General features: G+C 41.3%; 1 protein-coding gene across 1 annotated transcript in view; it reads left to right on the top strand.

Moving 5' to 3' along the window:
* The window catches only part of SMC1B (structural maintenance of chromosomes 1B), a 78,546-nt gene extending 59,780 nt beyond the window's left edge, over positions 1 to 18,766 (top strand). The window contains exons 16-25 of the mRNA XM_032261456.1: positions 273 to 414; positions 1,335 to 1,480; positions 3,380 to 3,533; positions 4,513 to 4,611; positions 8,161 to 8,317; positions 9,096 to 9,250; positions 10,557 to 10,708; positions 12,977 to 13,046; positions 17,192 to 17,302; positions 18,183 to 18,766. Coding sequence (XP_032117347.1) covers positions 273 to 414; positions 1,335 to 1,480; positions 3,380 to 3,533; positions 4,513 to 4,611; positions 8,161 to 8,317; positions 9,096 to 9,250; positions 10,557 to 10,708; positions 12,977 to 13,046; positions 17,192 to 17,302; positions 18,183 to 18,284 — 1,288 coding nt within the window. The 3' untranslated portion in view covers positions 18,285 to 18,766. The remainder of the gene's footprint in view (positions 1 to 272; positions 415 to 1,334; positions 1,481 to 3,379; positions 3,534 to 4,512; positions 4,612 to 8,160; positions 8,318 to 9,095; positions 9,251 to 10,556; positions 10,709 to 12,976; positions 13,047 to 17,191; positions 17,303 to 18,182) is intronic.
* The last annotated feature ends 1,035 nt before the right edge of the window (positions 18,767 to 19,801 follow it).

Below are 19,801 nucleotides of genomic sequence, written 5' to 3'. Positions count from 1 at the left end.
GGGATACATACAAAAATATTTACAAATGAAATTACATCACGTCTAGAACTTGCTTCAAATAAGTCAGTGGTTAGAGAGGCAATTAATGGAGTTATAGATGAAACAAGAATGACCACGAATTGATAATTATTAAGTTGGGTGATAGCTACTTGAGGGTTCATTATAGTGGTTCCTTTACTTTTATGTTTGTTTGAAATTTCCCATAAGAGAAAGTCAAAAAGGAATAAAAAATTTTCTCCTTATACTTTTTATGCTTGACTTTATCATACTAGATTAGAATTTGAAAAACAAAAAACCCGGCTTAATATTCAACTTGAGTATAGTCACAATCACCTTAAGAAGAAACTGAGTAAGATCAACACATTAAAAGAAACTATCCAGAAAGGTAGAGAAGACATTGATCACCTAAAGAAGGTAATTAATAACGGGTGGCTGAAGTGCCTCTTCATTGAAATCATGACTGCCTTCATGTAGTAAACCTTTTGTGAGCTCTTGCAGGGTCCTGTTAGTGATCAAAGGGGTTGGGGGCAGATTTAAGAAACACTTAAAAGTAAAATCAGCAGAACTATATGAATTACTGGATATCAACATGGGAGGAAGGGCAAGGGGGTGCCACAGATGACTCCTTAGTTCTAACTTGGGTGATTGGTGAATGGGAGCAGCAGGTTAAGGAGAGAAAATTCTGGATCTGTGGAGGTTGAGTTGCCTATGTAATGTCTAGATGGTAATTTCCAGCAGGCTGTTAAAGAATAGATAATGGGGAAGTCTAGGCTGGAGATACAGATTTGGGAGTTGCTGGTTAATGGCAGCAAACTGAAACCACATGAGCATGGTTGAGACTTTCTAGCAGGGAGTTAGGCAGTGAAGAGCAGTGGAACAGCTATGGGATCTGGAAGGTGGTCACTTAGCTTATGAGGAGAGCCAGAAGAGGTGGCATCACAGAAGCCCAAGTTTGAGGAAGGAGGAAATGATCAAGGCTGTCAAAAACAAAAGACTGGAAAATGTCTGTTTAACTGCCAATGAGAGACCATGATAGTAAAAACACTCTCATTGGAGATTGGCAACAGAAGTCAGATGGCAGTGAGCTGAGGAATGAATCCAAAATGAAGGACAAAAAAACCTACAAACAAAAACAAAATGAAGGACAAAGGCAGGTAATGATCATCAGTTTCTAAAAAGTATAGATTGAGAGTGAGTCCCAGTCCATGATAGAGGGTCATGTAGCACATATGGTTCATCTTGGGATGAACGGTTTGGTGTTACTGGTAAGATCATAGAATTACCTTATTAACATAAAAAATGGTAAATCTACAATGCAAATCCTCTCTGTTCAGGCTGAAGAAAACTGTCTGCAAATAGTGGATGAACTCATGGCAAAGCAGCAGCAACTTAAGGACATATGTGTCACTCAGAACTCCAATGCTGAGAAAGTTCAAACTCTAATTGAAGAGGAACGGAAGAAGTTTCTGGCTGTTGATAGGTAATCAAGACTTGTTTGAAAGACCTAGTCAGAGTTTTAAACATGGACACCATCTATCTGAAATGTACTAAATGAGTTGCATTCGTATATGTGCCCTTTGTTGCTCTTGGTCTCACATCACACCCTTCATTCTAATTTTTTTTTTTCAAACATTCTAAACCAGGAGAGGTGGCTAGTTTAGAACAAATAATGTTTTGTTTTTTCTTCAAAGTCTCCCTCTGTTGCCCAGGCTGGAGTGCAGTGGTGTGATCTCAGCTCGTTGCAACCTCCACCTCCTAGGTTCAAGTGATTCTCCTGCCTCAGCCTCCTGAGTAGCTGGGACTATAAGCCCATACTACCACGCCCAGCTATTGTGTTTGTGTGTGTGTGTGTGTGTGTGTGTGTTTCTCTTTTAGTAGAGACAGGGTTTCACCATGTTGGCCAGGCTGATCTCAAACTCCTGACCTTAAGTTATCTGCTCGCCTCAGCCTCCCAAAGTGCTGGGATTACAGGCATGAACCACTGCTCCCGGCCTAGAGCAAATAGTTCTTCTTGTTAGATGAAAACATGAACCTGTATAGAGTCCCTTATCCTAAATCTACCTTGACATTGGTGTCTTCCTGTTGTACAGAGATTCCCTCTAGTCTGTGTAAGATAGCGTAGAGGGTAAGGAGATAGAATTTGGAGCCACAATTTCTGGTTTCCTATCCCAGCTCTGCAGTTTACATATGATACCTTAATTTCTTCATCAGGAACCCATCCACAGGATGAACCCATGTTTCTTACCTATACACTAGATACCTCATCAGGAAATTAAGGTATCATATGTATCTACCTCACAGAATCACTGTATTATATGTGTTAATATTCATATGCACTTAGACCCGTACCTGGCACAAGATTAGCTTGTGTGTTTGCCATGATGATGGTGATGACACTTTGACTGGCTTGTACCAAAATGACACCTGCTTTCCTGCCATGCATCATGATTTACAAAACCATGACTGATTAGACAATATTAGTTCTCTGTTTTGGCTCAGCCTTTTGGCATTCTACAATTTTTTCTCACTGTCCAAAGACCTTCAGTGTTTCAAGATACAGCCAGAAAGTTGTCTAAGATTTTGGAGTGTAATTAAAGTCTGTTTACTCTTGCTTTTTAAAAACTCTTATATGTTGTGTAAATAGAAGACATTCCTCTGTTTTTTTTAAAGAGATGTCTTGTTATGTTGGTCTCAAACTTCTGGGCTCAAGTGATCCTCTTGCCTTGGCCTCCCAAAATGCTAGATTACAGGTGTGAGCCACCACAATCAGCCCAAACAGGATACTTTCTTTTTCTCTTAATATTCTTGAAAAACACATAGTTCTTCTTTTATTTTATTTTTCGTTTTCTTTTTTGTCCTCTTTCTAGGTCTTTTAACAAAACCCACATGATTTCAATTAGTAAGACCCAAGCCCTCATTTTCAGATAGAAGGCATTACCACATTAATGGTGGTAGTAGTAAAGAAACCAGATTATTAGGTGTGTATGGCTTACCCAGCAAGGGATTTCTTTTGCTAAGAGACTATTTATCTTGATTTGCGGTTCCAAAATGTAGAGCTTATATTTGAGAATTGCAGCTTGAAAAATTATACAGATTTAAAAATAACGTAACTAGGAAAGCACTGTCTTTGGTAACCTTGATTAAATCAGTAACGTTTATTAGTGGAAAATGCTCCCTCAGATTAACTAAGTATACTCATGGCCTTTCTCAGGAGTGTTAACAATTAAATTACAAGCATCAGTGAGAGGATTCTAGAATTTACAGCACTCATAGGAATAAGTAATCTTTTTTTCATGTAAGTTTATAGCATACATTTTTCTTCGTTGGTGCAACATTACATAATGAGTAAAATTACTTTTTCATATCTGTGTAATTACAGGGAAGCGGGGAAGTTGCAGAAAGAAGTTGTAATTATTCAAACTTCTCTGGAACAGAAACGATTAGAGAAGCATAATTTGCTGCTTGATTGCAAAGTGCAAGACATTGAGATAGTTCTTTTGTTGGGGTCACTGGATGACATCATTGAAGTGGAGGTATTCTAGCAAATGACTGTAAAATACATGCTGTTGTATGGAACTTAATGCATTGTTCTTTGCTTATTCTTTCTCTTGTTCTGTAGCCCTTTTAGGGGTGGTGGAGATATCTCCTAGGAGGGAAAAAGGGCAAAATGACTGTTATCTCGGAGGATTAGGGCCACAGGATGAACCCATGTTTCCTACCTATATATTAGATACCCAAGAGAAATCAGAGAATTAAAGTTGTTGGAGTTAAGAACGTTTTTACACAATGAACCACAGGCAGTATGCAGATCATCCACCGCATGGGTGGTCCCCTGCACTCATAACATTTTACAGCATGTCGGGGCGGGCGGGGATGGGGGGGTTTCTTGCTCTGCAACTTCTCCAACAGTTGAATTGAAGAAACGTGTGCTACTGAGTGTCTCTGGGTGGTGAGGGAACAGGGAGAGGCAGGAATGGACATCATAGAAATCACAAGATAAAACCAAGGCTCACTAACATTTCCCTGTTGGCGCTTTTTCTTTTCTTTCTTTTTAACAACATTTGGATTATAGAGGATTTAGATTGGCAGGAGTATAATCATTCATTGGTATCCACAGGGATAGTTCCAGGATGCTGAAATCTGAGGATGCTGAAGTCTCTTATCTAAAATGACATAGATTTGGTATTTAACCTATGCACATCCTCCCATATACATGCCTGCCTTGTTTTGTGCTTCACAGATACTGCAGGGTTTCTTTTTTTTTTTTTTTTTTTTTTTTTAATACAAATTGAAGATTTGAGGTAACCTTCCGTGTTGAGAAAAGTGTGTTGGTACCAGTTTTCCAACAGCATGTGCTCACTTTTCTGTTTCTCTGTGTCACATTTTGATAATTCTCAAAATCTTTCAAACTTTTAAATTATTTATCTGTTAAGGTGGTCTGTGATAAGTGATCTTTGATGTTACTATTGTAATTGTTTTTGGAGTGCCCGTTTGTGTTCACATATTTTTCAGATGGGAACTGAAGCAGAAAGTACCCAGGCAATAATTGCTATCTATGAAAAAGAAGCAGCCTTCGAAGTAGACTACAGTTCTCTAAGCGAGGATTTGAAGGTAATGGAAAGCTTTCTGTTGTTTATCACTCACAGTAATATGAAATATTTAAACATTACAGAATCATTTTTAGATGATAGAATTAAGGGTGGGTTGTTTTTTTTTTATAGATTTCCTAATGGTTTTTGAAGAAATATACAAAGGAAAAACACTGTAATCATGAAACTTCTGACACCAAATTGTGGGTCTCTCCCACACCAAGCAGTTCTCTAATTTTTTGAATACTAAGTGGGTATTCTACAATTCAGTTTAATTCTGACACTGTCCACCTGGAGTTAGCATCAGATCCCACAAGGTAATGGCTCAGTGCCACAAGACTAGCCACTCTTCAGATGCCGATCACAAGTCCAGGCCTCCCAGACTGGGGCCAGCTGGCTATATATAAATCAGGAGTTCCCACAACCCTTTCCTCAGATTCGATAATTTTCTAGAATGGCTCACAGAACTCAGGGAAATACTTCACTTACATTTACTAGTTCATTTTTAAAGGATACAACTCATGGAACAGCTAAATGGAAGAGATGCATAGGACTAGGTATGAGAAAGGGTCCATGCCCTCTCTCCTGCCTTCTCCTGGCATGTCACCCTCCAGCATCTCTGTGTGGTCACCAACCTGGAAGCCCTTCGAAAACCACTGTTTAGAGATATTTATGGGAGCTTCATTACATACATCGTTGATAAATCATGGCCAATTGGTGATCAGACTCAGTTTTCAGCCTTTCTCCGCCACCTCCTTAGAGAAGAGGGGCTGAAGGTTCCAGCCCTCCAATCACCTAGTTGGTTCATCTTGCAATAGTCCCCATCCTCCAACAGTCAGCTCATTAGCATAAACTCAGTTATGGTTGAAAGGGGCTTCTTATGACTAATAAAAGATCCTCCTCTCATTCCTACCACTCAGGAAATTGCAAAGGTTTTGGGTATGCTGTGCCTAGAACTGAGACAAAAACCAAATATATATTATTATATCATGTTATCTCAAAATCGCAGTAAATAGGTTACTTTAAAAAATGTTTATGTCCGCATTTCTATGTTCTGTAGAACACTGGTATCATGAAATGTCTAGCCAAAGAAGAAAAGTTTCTGTGGTTACTTTTTGAGAAAGTATTTTCCCTTCTTGGAGATTCACAATGAATATTAAAGTTTTTGAGAAGTCCTTCAATAAACAAAAGTAACCAACTACTTATTCCAGCATCCCAAATTCGCTCTGCTGGTGTCCCACTGCAGTACCCTCAGTAGACAAAGGGCCTCTCTCAGGATTGTAGGTGATGGTATGGCACATCCTTCACAGCTGCAGAGCACAGATCTGGAATTCAGCTTTAATTTAACTGAATTTAGTTCCTGTAATTGAGCAGCTCTGGCTCTGTTTCCCAGTGATCCCTGGAGCCATACATTTCTTTGTGTGTTGGCTTCATTCTGAAGCTGCTTCTCTCCTGAAGGCAAAATGAGTGCAACTATTCTTGGCTTTCCAGCCACACAGCTACAACCTTCAGAGAAGAAAGAAGGTGCCTTTTGTAGTGGTGCTTGTGAAAGGAAAATGAAAACCTGGACCCCAGTTCACTATACCAAGAGGAAGAAATTAGGCTGAAAGCTGAGTCATGCAAAAAAAGCTGCCTTCCCTTTTGTTCCTAAGCAAAGAGCTACATATAAAAAACTCTTCGGCCGGGCGCAGTAGCTCAAGCCTGTAATCCCAGCACTTTGGGAGGCCGAGGCATGCGGATCACTTGAGGTCAGGAATTCGAGACCAGCCTGGCCAAAAAAAACAATTAGCCGGGTGTGGTGGAGCGCACCTGTAATCCCAACTACTTACGAGGCTGAGGCAGTAGAATTGCCTGAACCTGGGAGGCAGAGGTTACAGTGAGCCGAGATTGTGCCACTGCACTCCAGCCTGGGTGACAGAGAGAGAAACTCCGTCTCCACAAAAAAAAAAATATATATATATATGTGTATGTATATATATATATATATATATATATATATATTATATCCCCAGATAGCTACTGAGTGTTCATCTTATGGTAAAGTGCTGATTTACTGAGCATGAGATGAATACATAATTGACTATTCCCTACCTACTCCTTTCCCCTGCAACATAATGGATTCAGTGATGTGACCACATACTCCCTCTTGCTCCTGCCTGCTTTTCCCCTTTAAATATCAAACTCCTTAAAATCATCTCTGGAGAAAGGCACAGACTAATTCTGGGGCATGTCCTTAACCTTGGTAAAATAAACTAAATTGATTGAGACCTGTCTCAGATATGCTGGTTTACATGCTGTTCTAAAATTGAAGAAAGGTTTTACCTACAAAGCCTCAGCAACTGTCCCCTCATCACAGTTGCCTGAATGGGGTCACATATTCATTGCTGAACCAGTCACTGTAGAGGGAGGATGGTGTACTTAACCTTAGACCAAACAGGTCCTGCCTCTTAAGTACATGGGATCCAGGACCAAGAAATGGATCCACTTGGTCAAAAGCATGTGCTGCATTAAAGGAAAAAATGGAGAACAGATGCTCAGTAGTAATATCCACCACGTCTTTTCAGTTCATATGCTGTTAATATATTTTTGTTAGACTTTTGGGGCTCTAATTATATTTGTGGCAAAAAAAAAAAAAAAAAAATTTCCTTGACCGAGCACGATGACTCACGCCTGTAACCCCAGCACTTTGGGAGGCCGAGGCAATAGATCACCTGAGGTCAGGAGTTTGAGACCAGCCTGGCTAAACCCTGTTTCTACCAAAAAAAATACAAAAACTTAGCCAGGCATGGTGGTGTGAGCCTGTAATCCCAGCTACCTGGGAGGCTGAGGCAGGAGAATCACTTCAACCTGGGAGGTGGAGGTTGCAGTGAGCTGAGTTCATGCCATTGCACTCCAGCCTGGGCAACAAGAGCAAAACTCGATCTCAAAATAAAAAAAGATTTCCTGAAAGGGCATGGCTACTTTTTCTCTTCATCACTCGTGTCAGGTTAAGTGCTAACCTGTCTAGCTGGATTGAATCCTCTCTGCACTGTAGTACCTATGCTTGCCCTATTAGAAGTCTCTTCTCCCTGCTATAAAAGCCAGTTTAAATCCCAGCTACTTAGGAGGCTGAAGCAGGAAGATTGCTTGAGGTCAGGAGCTCAAGACATCCTGAGCAGCAGAGTGAGACCTGTCTCTTACAAAAAATGTTTAATCCGATTTATATGTCTGACTTCCTTGTGAGTCTTTAAAGACAAAGACTGTATAGCTTCCATCATTCAATCCTCATTGTAATACATCGTAGATTATGAATATTTTAAAATAAATGAAGGTGAAGTATATATTGTTGCTTTTTAGCCAGATTAAAAAATAAGCTGAAATGTGTTCCAAGAAAAGAGTACAGCTGATTTAGGGAGCTACACATATTGCAGCGGGACTGCACCTCCAGGCAGTGGGGAGAGGGCTTTGGGGAGAGGAGTAGATCCAGAGGGAACTGGGGGGCCAGATGGTGAAGGGCCCCATGCACGCACCTTAGCTTGCTGGATGTAAAAGGCATGTCATGCCAGTCAGTGTTGTTCTTTGTTCATAATAGGCTCTACAAACTGATCAAGAAGTTGAGGCCCACCTTAAGCTCCTGTTGCAGCAGGTAGCATCCCAGGAAGAAATCCTATTGAAAACAGCAGCCCCAAACCTACGAGCACTGGAGAACTTAAAGACTGTCAGAGACAAGTTTCAAGAATCCACAGATGGTAAAATTGAGTGTAGTCACTAACAAGATTATATTCATGGGTGTTTTGATTTCTATACCATTTGCCAAGTCTCCCCTCTATTGTCCCTTTTTATTACAGACTTTTTTGCTCCGTAGTCTTATATTAATGTGTGCTTTTAATACTGAATCACTGTTTCGTTTTTGAAAAGTGTTGTAATTTAAAACCAGGTTTATTGGCGATTTTAAAACATGTTTTTTCATACCAGCAAAATTGGCTTAATAAATACTGTATAAGACTGGGCATGGTGGCTCACGCCTGTAATCCCAGCACTTTGGGAAGCTGAGGTGGGTGGATCATCTGAGGTCAGGAGTTCAAGACCAGCCTGATCAACATGGTGAAACCCCGTGTCTACTAAAAATACAAAAATTAGCTGGGTGTGGTGGCACACACCCTATAATCCCACCTACTTGGGAGGCTTAGGCAGGAGACTTGCTTGAATCTGGGAGGCAGAGGTTGCAGTGAGCCAAGACTGCACCACTGCACTCCAGCCTGAGCAACAGAGCAAGACTCCGTCTCAAAACAAAAAAATACTGTATCAGAACTTGTCAATATTATTTAGCAATTATCTGTACTAGAAAAGAGGCTCATCAATTCTAAGAACTATGCTCTTGGAATTAATAGTTTACATATTTTGGAGGTACATTTACTCAAGAGATCCAAACTCAAATCCAGTTTTTAAAATATTCTATGCTTTGCAGTTTAAGTGAAAGAACCTCCCCAGTGGTCTGTAAAATAAAGAATATTGATTCTCTCTTAGCTTTTGAGGCCAGCAGAAAGGAAGCCAGAATCTGTAGGCAAGAGTTCGAACAAGTGAAAAAAAGGAGATACGATCTTTTCAGCCGGTGTTTTGAGCATGTCTCAATAACAATTGATCAAATCTATAAGAAGCTCTGCAGAAACAACAGTGCCCAAGTATGTATCGTTCATCCTCAAATACTAATGGGAATTCCGTGTTACTGGTGGTGGGTTTTTCCTGGTGGGAAATAACCACTGCCACATTATTTGAGCAGCTGACTTGTGGGGCAAAGTCAGTTCATGAAGAGTGGTTAGGACCTGCACTGTAGATCCCATTCACTTCACACTATCCAGTGTGGACAAGTCAAATCTCTGGGTCTGTTTCTTTATCCAAAAAGTGAATGGACTAAATCAAAATTCTGTAGTTTGGAACTAATTTGATTTTATAGAACTGTCGGTCTCTATGGTAAATGTGGAATAATAGAGGATCCTGGGAAGATGGTTGATCTGTGGAGGTGACCAGAGTAACAAAAGAGGAAAAGAACTAAAGGCAGGGTTCAAATTTGGATATGACCCTTTTAATGATAACCACTCCCATTCCGTTGTCAACATCCATAGCAAATACTTGTGGAATCGAGTTTGAAATAAAGATGTAGGTTGGGACTTACATACCTGCTCTGCTTTTGTTTTCTCATATTCTTTTATGACTAAGGTGATCCTGCATCAGATATTTAGAACTTCAACTGAAAGTAACTTGTTTTCAGTAAAGTAAGACTAAAACCCATTAACTCTTTTTTTTTTTTTTTTTTTGTTTTACTTTTGAACCTTTGAGACGGAGTCTCCCTCTGTTGCCCAGGTTGGAATGCAGTGGTATGATCTCGGCTCACTGCAGTCTCCGCCTCCCAGGTTCAAGTGTCTCAGCTTCCCAAGTAGCTGGGTTTGCAGGCGCACACCAACAAACCTGGCTAATTGTTATGTTTTGTAGAGACGGGGTTCCAACATGTTGGCCAAACTGGTCTCAAACTCCTCCTGGCCTCAAGTGATCCACCTGCCTTAGCCTCCCAAAGTGCTGGGATTACAGGCGTGAGTCACCATGCCTAACACTTTGAGAATAAGATTTATCTCTCTATCACAGTACCTGGCCCTTAATAGGTATTCAGTAAAGGTTTGATGAACATACCAGTGAGTGAATTGGATGAAGACTGTTTTGTAAGACTGTGGCATGTGCCGCTGAGGTCTGACTGGCAGTCTGGTGGAAAGGGCTGATCCCTGGGTATGTTATTGTGTTTTCCCTCTATTGCCTACCCAGACAACTCTCTTGTCTGTGATTACATGTACAACTCAATACATTATTTATAGGCATGGGTAGTTTTCCACCAAAATTGAAGAAAAGCTAACCAATACAATATTTTGTAGTTAAACGCCAAGATGAAATTTATTGGTTGCTTTTCTGATATTGCTAAACAAATAACATGTGTTTCAGGCATTTCTTAGTCCAGAGAACCCTGAAGAACCTTACTTGGAAGGAATTAGCTATAACTGTGTGGCCCCAGGCAAAAGGTTTATGCCAATGGACAATTTGTCAGGGGGAGAAAAGTGTGTGGCAGCCTTGGCTCTCTTGTTTGCCGTGCACAGGTAAGGTCACAAAAGCTATTCAGTTTTCATATCAGGGCAGAAGCCAAGGGGACCTTTCTACAGATGATATATTAACTGTTGTCTTGATTGATATATGGCAAATGGGATACAAAACTATCTTCTTCAGCCAGACAATTCAGATTATGTTTTAGGCCTACAATTTAGACTTTACACAGAAATCTAAGGATTCAGATTTTTAGTGGTTTGGGTTTTTTTTTTTTTTTTTTTTTTTTTTTTTTGAGACGGAGCCTTGCCATGTTGCCTAGGCTAGGCTTGAACTCCTGGGTCAAGTAAGTGATCCTTCTGCCTCAGCCAACTGAGTAGCCAGGATGACAGGCACATGTTACCATGCCCAGCTAGTTATTGACAGATTTTTATTCAATTTCTGTTATCATCAATAGCTACTACTATTCCATTTTAGAAAAGAAAAAATATTCGGAATGGCCAGAGGTGACATCAGGATTGACCAAAGAAACCCAACTTGTATATTCTTAGTCCATATTCAGGGATCTGCTACTTAAAGAATGTTGAAGTATTTCTTCTATAAAAGTATTTAACCTTCTCATTTCCACTGATGGCGGTGGAACTGTTTTTTTGTAAAACAAATCAAGAAGCAAAAAGTTCTCTAGAATTAAGGCAATTAACCTCTTTCAAGATTCAGAACATTAGATGAAGATCTAAAGTATAGATGCTGAACCTGGGCAACATAGTGAGACCCCCGTGTCTACTGAAAACAGAAAGGTGATGCATAGCTGTAGTCCCAGCTACCTGGAGGCTGAGGTGGGAGGATCGCTGGAGCCCAGGAGTTGGAGGCTGCAGTGAACTGTGATGATGCCACTGCACTTCAGCCTGGCTGACAGAACAAAACCCTGTCTCAAAAAATATACACATAATACAATAAAGTATAGATGCTGCTGCTTCTCTATTTCCATGACTAGGAACAAAAACATACAGGAGTTTGACAGCTTTTTACTGGTCTCTAGAAGGAAAAGGAATAGGCCGCCACAGGAAAGGAAGAGAGAAAGCCATAAAAGCAGGAAGCCTGCTCTCAACAAGTCATCTGAGCAGAATCAGACTAGGTGGCACCCCATCCATTTAGTCAACAGATATTTACTAGTTACTGTGTATCAGGTGCTGTTGCAGGCACTGGGGAGATAGCTGTGAAACAAAGCAATATACCTGCCTCAAAGATACTTCATTTTAGTTGGGGAAGGCAGACAATAAATAAAGTAAATTAGTAAACTAATGATCCAATATAGAGATTATAAAATGTCAAGTTCTATAGAGAAAAAAATAAAGCAGGGAATGGAGATAGTGAGTGGCAGGGAAGGGTTAGCAATGTTAAAGAGTCATCAGGGAAGGTCTATTTGAGAAGGTAACATTTGAGCAAAGATTTGAAGGAATAAATGGAGCCGGTCATGTGGACAGCCAAGGGAAGAATGTTCTAAGACATCGGCAACAGCAGGTGCAAAGGCCCCGAGGGCAGTGTGTGCCTGGCATGGATGGAGAATAGACTGTATGCAGCAGTGGCAAGCACAGGGCTAGCACTGGTAACAAAGTGAAAGATGGTGATGGGTTGGGCCAGGATGAGAGGATATGGTTGTGCAGATGGAATCTGCTGACAGGGTATGGGATACGAAGGAAGAGATGTGAAGGGGATGGCTCTGTGGCTTTTGACCTAATCAACCGGAGTGGTAATAGGTGCCATTCACTGAAATGGGGAAGACCACCATAGGACCAGGTTTGGAGGGCAGTGGGGGAGTTGGTTTGAGATGAGTTTGAGATATGTATTGGACACCCACACAGAATTGTAGAGAAAGTAGTTGGGACATTTGAGGTGAAAGTTCAGGAGATAGGTTAGAATTATTGGCAGAACTGTGGGAGCCATCAGTATTTGGGTGGTATTTAAAACCCTGAGGCCAGATGCAACCACCAAGGGAGTTGATTAGATAAGCACAGAGCCCTGAAGGCACTAGTTCTCAGACTCAGAAAGAACAGGGGCTGAGGGAAAGTAGACTATGTCCCCCTACAAGTCACGGAGCAGTATTTCAAGGAGGGAGTGACCAACCCCAAATACTCCTGGCATAGGTCACATACATGTGGACTGATAACTGAATATTGGATTTAGTAACATAGAGGTCACCAATTTACTTAGAAATATCGAAAAGAATGTGCATTATTTATTCTGAATACTGTTAATCTTTTTCTTCAAGTCTTTTGTAAAACAAATAGAAAACTGTAACTTACTTGATTGTAATTTTCTTCTAGTTTTCGCCCTGCCCCATTCTTTGTTTTAGATGAAGTGGATGCAGCCCTAGACAACACTAACATAGGCAAAGTAAGTTTTTGCTTTTAATTTTCAATAAATTGTCTACAAATCAAGGATCATGTGAGGCAAGCAATAGAAACTGCGCATTAAAAATCCTTGGCTGGGCATGGTGGCTCACGCCTGTAATCCCAGCACTCTGGGAGGCTGAGGCAGGCAGATCATGAGGTCAGGAGTTTGAAACCAGCCTGGTCAACATGGTGAAACCCTGTCTCTACTAAAAATACAAAAATTAGCCAGGAGTGGTGGGGCGGGGGTAGGAGGGTGGGGGTGGGGGCTGTAATCCCAGCTACTTGGGAGGTTGAGGCAGAACTGCTTGAACTCTGGAGGCAGAGGTTACAGTAAGCTGAGTTCACACCACTGTACTCCAGCCTAAGCAACAGGGATTCTGTCCAAAAAAAAAAAAAAACAGTCCTCGTAGGCTGGACTTGGTGGCTGGTGCCTATAATCCCAGCACTTTGGGAGGCTGAGGTGGGTGGATTGCTTGAGTCCAGGGAGACCAGCCTGGACAATATAGGGAGACCTTGTCCCTACAAAAAGTTAAAAAAAAAATTATCTGGGCGTGGTGGTGCACATTTGTGGTCCTAGCTACTTTAGAGGCTGAGGTGGATCATCTAAACCCAAAAGACAGAGATTGCAGTGAGTCGAGATTGTGCCACTGCAATCCAGGAAAAAAAAAAAAATCCTTTTAAAATCTAAGCTAAATATCTAAAACATAAAACAAGATGATTGAGGGTAGTTTTCATTCAAAGCTTAGGGGACCTTTAGCAGATAATGGAAAATCAGCATGGGGGTCAAATGAGGATGACTGTACTTTATATCTAAACAGTGTTACTGCTGGCATAACAGGTTTCTCACCAAATCTAGATGTTGGGAATTAGAGAACCCCTAATAATAGGCCCTGTGGCAGACAGGTTTATTTATTCTCATGGATCAATTTAGCTGTTTAATAAGGTTCAAAAGTACCATCTCTAAATAAATTCCAGAGGAATTAAAGTTTAAAAGCCTACCTCCCCAGCTTTTAAAAAAACTTTAATCTATTCAAGACCAGGCTATGAGACTGGCTAATTTTTGTTTTTGGTAGAGATGGGATTTCACCATGTTGCTAAGGCTGATCTTGAACTCCTGGGCTCAAGGGATCCACCTGCTTCAGCCTCCCAAAGTGCTGGGGATACAGACGTCAGCCACCACGCTAGCCCTACCTTTCCAGTTTTATCAAAATGTATCCAATAATTTACTGAACTTGAGCATGATCCTGTTTTCAGTCTTTGAGAGAATGAAAGAACTAAGGAATAATTTCATGTGCAGGAGTTAAAATTTTAGTCAGCACTAAAGGATTGGTGGGTACTCAGAGCCCACCTAAAAGAGATAGGCTCTCAGCCCACACATCTTGATACTGACCAGACTGAATTTTGGACATGAGTGGGGTCAGCCATGGAACATGAACAAAGTATGGAGGCAAATCCTGGCAGTGCCCGATGCTGCGCAGGGGAAGGGTAGCACCAGCCTGCAGAGTTCCAATATCATGGTACTGCTGCTGGGGCCATTTATTCTTGGAGATGGACTAATTGGATTGTCCTGGTTCTGATTCCAGACCTACCCATCTTGAAATGACCAGGCTTTGCATTAATGGCTGCTTACAGGGTGGCTGCTCTTGTCATGATGACAGATACATTTCTCATGATTTATTTATGAATTGGCATTCTGGGCCAGGCGCAGTGGTTCATGCCTGTAATCCCAACACTTTTGGGAGGTTGAGGCGGGAGGAGCACTTGAGCTCAGGAGTTTGAGACCAGCCTGGGCAGCATAGTGAGACCTTGTCTCTATTATAAAGAAATCTAAAAAGAAAAAAAAAAAATTGGCTTTCTGGTTTACAACCTAGCCTTGTGAGTACTGATGTTAAGGAGCCCATGCCTGAGAGATGTTTCCAGTCTCGGGGTACTGCCCAGCAGGTTCTGCACCTCCAAAGCTGACCTCCTCCTTATTTCTTACCCTGAGTCTCATGTGAAATGCCCGAGTTGCTGCCACCTGAGGTATCTTCTGATGGCATGAATATAGTCTTTGACCATTTCTCAAGTTGTATTCATGTGACCTGAATCTCTTGAAGGTCCTGCTTTTTTTTGAGACAGAGTTTTACTCTTGTGACCCAGGGTGTAGTGGCGCGATCTCGGCTCACTGCAACCTCCAGGTTCAAGAGATTCTCCTGCCTCAGCCTCCCGAGTAGCTGGGATTATGGGCCTCTGCCACCACGCCCAGCTAATTTTTTGTATTTTTAGTAGAGACGGGGTTTCACCATGTTGGGCAGGCTGGTCTCAAAACTCCTGACTTCAGGTGATCCGCCCACCTTGGCCTCCCAAAGTGCTGGGATTACAGGCATGAGCCCCACTGTGCCTGGCCCAGAACACCAGTTGATAAATAAATCTTGAGAAATGTATCTGTTAGCATGACCAGAGCAGCCACCCTGTAAGCGGCTGTTAAGCAAAGCCTGGTCCTGTGTTTTTAACATGGTACAGGATATACAATAATATCTCATCAACTCCATACCTGCAAAGTCTCTGCCAGAAACTTCATGGTAACTGGGGGAAGAAAACATAGGAAGAAAAGAACATCCTATCTCTTGAATGCCAGCCAGCGTGCATCATTAGTGACTGGATGCCATGGCTGACTGATTTACAAGAAATCTCCCCTTAGGAGGGTAATTTTGGTACTTTATACCCCATATCCTGTGAAGGGAAATCTTTGTGGCTATCTTTTCCTGGTTGCATTTAAGGTATCCATGTGTTAGGAAGAATTAGATGATTATGTTGGTGGCATCTCCAGGTACTAGGTCTTACTTAAGACTTATTAGTATCCATCCCATGTATTAAGACCTTTTAATTGCCTTATCCCTTTGAGATACAGCTGACACGCTGTTGCTGAACTAGTATGAGCAGTTATGTAGTATGAGGAACTATGAAGCACCCTCCACTCCCTCTTGTGATTGATTAGGGTGCCCAGCATTCACAGTTGGTAACTCCAGGAAAAATGCATGCCATGCATCTTCGCATCCTGTCTCCTCTTCTTTTTCTATTACGGGCCCAAGCCCATTTTTTTGTAGTCCTGTCATAATGGCTACTGCCATTGCCTGTAATGCTGAAAGTTCCAGCCTCTTAGAGCAGTTTCTTTCTTTTCTCATGTAAAACATGGCCAGTGACTCACTCTTCAACAGAAGCTGCCATTCCTACTACAGAGCTTGTGTCCATAGGATCTTTGGTGCAGTCAGAACCAATACACATGGAGAAGACCCATTCTAGGCCCTCAGAGAAATCCCAGGAGTTGGCAGTACCTTTGTTAGACTGTTGATAGTTTTTCTTTTCTTGGAGTTGATCATGCTCTTAAGTTCTGAGTAGTTTGTTCACCAAGACTCGTCTCTATTGAATCCATTTTGCACTGCTCATTTCCTTGGAATTGAGCTTCCTGAAGGAACAAGAGTTCACCTCTAACCAAATGACTTATATCATAATCCATAATCAATTGTTCTATTTTTCCCTTCAGGCTTTGATTTGGCAAAACAGGAAGTTGGGAGTTTGTTGTTAGACAGAATCTCTCACTGCCGCCCAGCCTAGAGTGTGGTGGCATGATCTTGGCTCACTGCAACCTCTGCCTCCTGAGTAGCTGGGATTACAGGCACCTGCCACCATGCCAACCTAATTTTTGTAATTTTAATAGAGATGGGGTTTCACCATGTTGGCCAGCCTGGTCTTGAACTCCTGACCTCAGGTGATTTGCCTGCCTCGGCCTTCCAAAGTGCTGGGATTAAAGGTGTGAGCCACCGTGCTCGGCCTGGAAGTTAGAATTTTAAATACCAGCCCTTTTTCACCCTCAAAAATTACTTTGAGTGGTAGTTTCTTTTGTTACAAACGCTGATTGCCTGTTCACATCACAGTATCTTAAGTTGGAGCTTTATTCCTTAACACTTTAAAGTATTAGATCATAGGTTTAATTCTCATTGTAGAATCTATTTCCATTTCTTCAGTTGTTGTGGATTTATTGAACTGTCAGTAAGGTGGATAAGTCCTCATTCACCTAAACTGACTAGACTCAGACATGCAGTCACTGTCCCAGAGCCCAAACAAGGCCTTTCCTTCCTAGAGAAATGTGTACTTTATTTCTTCCAGGTGTCAAGTTACATCAAAGAGCAAACTCAAGACCACTTTCAGATGATAGTCATCTCCCTAAAAGAAGAATTCTATTCCAGAGCCGATGCACTAATCGGCATCTATCCCGAGGTAAAGATAAATTAGAGGGGAGAGGAGTGTATCCACTGTCAACTCCCCTTAGTACCCTGACATCCACCGGGCTTTCCTTTTATAATTAAAACTTCCCAATAGAGTCTGAGGCTTAAATGATTTTTTTAATCAAGTAAGATTAAAAGTAACTACTGGTGTTTTCCTTGACACACACACACATATATATGTATAAATTTTTTTTTTCCTGTAAGGCGTTTAAGTGTGCATGATAGTGACAATATATATTTTAAGTGGAAAAAAGCAAAGAGAATTGCAGAACAGTAAGTAGGATAGTTTTGTTTTGTGAAATAGTCTGTTAATTTACATAAACTATTATACTTCTTATTTCTGTAATATTTCAGTGTTTTAAGCAAAAACGAATTGTACGGTGATACAGCAAGGAACCATTTATCCTCCAAAAGTATCAGAGGACAAAACAAATTCATTAGAAGTTCCAAGTTGTATAGTAACTTCTAAAACGTGAACACACCTTTCTTAAGCCATTGCAAATACTAACCTGAACTGATGGAGTAGAGCAACTAGTTCAGTAGAGCACACTAGGTTGAGGTCACTTGGTTTTGGACGGTTGTTAGGATTTACTTCCTGCATTTTCTTTTAAGCAAAGATAAAAATTAATTTACCTTCTTGTGCCTACAGAATGTTAGGGGACCACCTGGAAATATAATGCATGAATAATGGAAATTCTCATACCAGACAGTAACAGAAAACCCACAACTGACGTAAATGCAGATGATGCCTTTTTAGGTTTAAGAAGATGCCTTTTGAATGCAATTCTAGACTCACTAATGGCTCCTATTTGATGTTAATAAAAGTTTCCCTAATTAGGGAAAAAGTATTAACTGTCTTCTCTCCATTTTAGTACGACGACTGCATGTTCAGCCGAATTTTGACCCTAGATCTTGCCCAGTATCCAGACACTGAAGGCCAAGAAAGCAGCAAGAGATACCGAGAGTCCCTCTAGGGGCAGTCTTGCGGTGGCGGCCCGATCACTGTTCATTTCCCACTCCAATACTCAACCAGCTCCTCCACAGCAGACTTCTGGAGCAAGCAGGACCAGCCTGGGAGCCCCTTAAGAGAAATCTTAGTAGTTCTAGCCAGAGAGGCTGTAGCTCACCTCATTTGAGTGTTCACACCCCATTCTAGTGGGGAGTTTTCAGTGAGAGCTGGTGTTCAATGAGTTTTAAAAAAGAGAAAAGATAGAATTTGTACTGTAATGCTAGCTTCTATTTTGAAATAAGCTAGTCTGGTTGGAAAAATTTTGAATTCTGCTTCATCTTCACTCTGATCTTGCCTTGTACCCAAGTAATCTTTAAGGGAGCCACTCTTGGGTTTTAAATATATTAGTTATAAGATTGTTAATAAACTTCTGAAGCTGGATTTTGGGAAATTTTTCAGAGAAACTATGTTAGTATTGAAAATAACAATAAAAAATGTTCTAATTTCCAACTCAAAAAATTCTCCAATGTAGACTTTTTGAAGCCAAAAAAAGTTTAATGGTGAAACTGAATGATGTCTGTTTCAGTGCAATTTGAATTTTTCTGAATAGAATTTCAGTTAAGGAAATAAGAACAATTTCTCGTGACAACTGACGATCTCCACTTAAAAACATTATTATGTGAAGGAAAGTTGCACTTTCAGTACATTTCCATTTCAAAATGAAAAAAGGCTGGGCATGGTGGCTCATACCTGTAATCCCAGCACTTTGGGAGGCTGAGGTGGGTGGACTGCTTGGGCTTAGGAGATCAAGACTACCCTGGCCAACATGGTGAAACCCCGTCTCTACTAAAAATATAAAAATTAGCCTGGCATGGCGGCGCACACCTATAGTCCCAGCTACTCAGGAGCCTGAGGCAGAAGAATTACTTGAACCCGGGAGGCAGAGGTTGCAGTGAGCTGAGACTGCACCACTGTACTGAGTAAAAGTATCTGTTTGACAACACCTTCATGTAACAAGAAGAATGTACTCTGTGAGGGGGATATTACATCCCAAAAAGATTGGGTTCCTTCCCTGAGGGGACTTCCAGTACAATGAGATAGCCGACCTCCATGAGCTGCAGACAGCAGAAGGCACTTTAACTTGTCCCCTGTTCTTGCTCTATTGCCCAGGCTGGAGTACACTGGCACAATCTCGGCTCACTGCAACCTCTGCCTCCCGGGTTCAAGCAATTCTTCTGCCTCAGGCTCCTGAGTAGCTGGGTCTACAGGTGTGCGCCACCATGCCAGGCCAATTTTTATATTTTTAGTAGAGACGGGGTTTCACCATGTTGGCCAGGCCAATCTCAAACCCCTGACCTCAAGTAATCCACGCACATCAGCCTGCCAAAGTGCTGGGATTACAGGTATGAGCTACCATGCCCTGCCTTAAAATGTAACCATTTTAAAATGTAATAGCTCTTCTAGCTTGAGGCAGGAAACAGCAGGGCCAATTTTGTTGTCTCCTGATGTGATGTTTCCCACTGACTCAACTATACACAAGTG

The sequence above is a fragment of the Sapajus apella genome, unplaced genomic scaffold, assembly GCF_009761245.1.
Source record: "Sapajus apella isolate SASKATOON/1434 unplaced genomic scaffold, GSC_monkey_1.0 scaffold123, whole genome shotgun sequence".
NCBI lineage: Eukaryota > Metazoa > Chordata > Mammalia > Primates > Cebidae > Sapajus > Sapajus apella.
The sequence above is the reverse complement of the archived record's forward strand: the minus strand, read 5'-3'. Positions and strand labels throughout refer to the sequence as shown.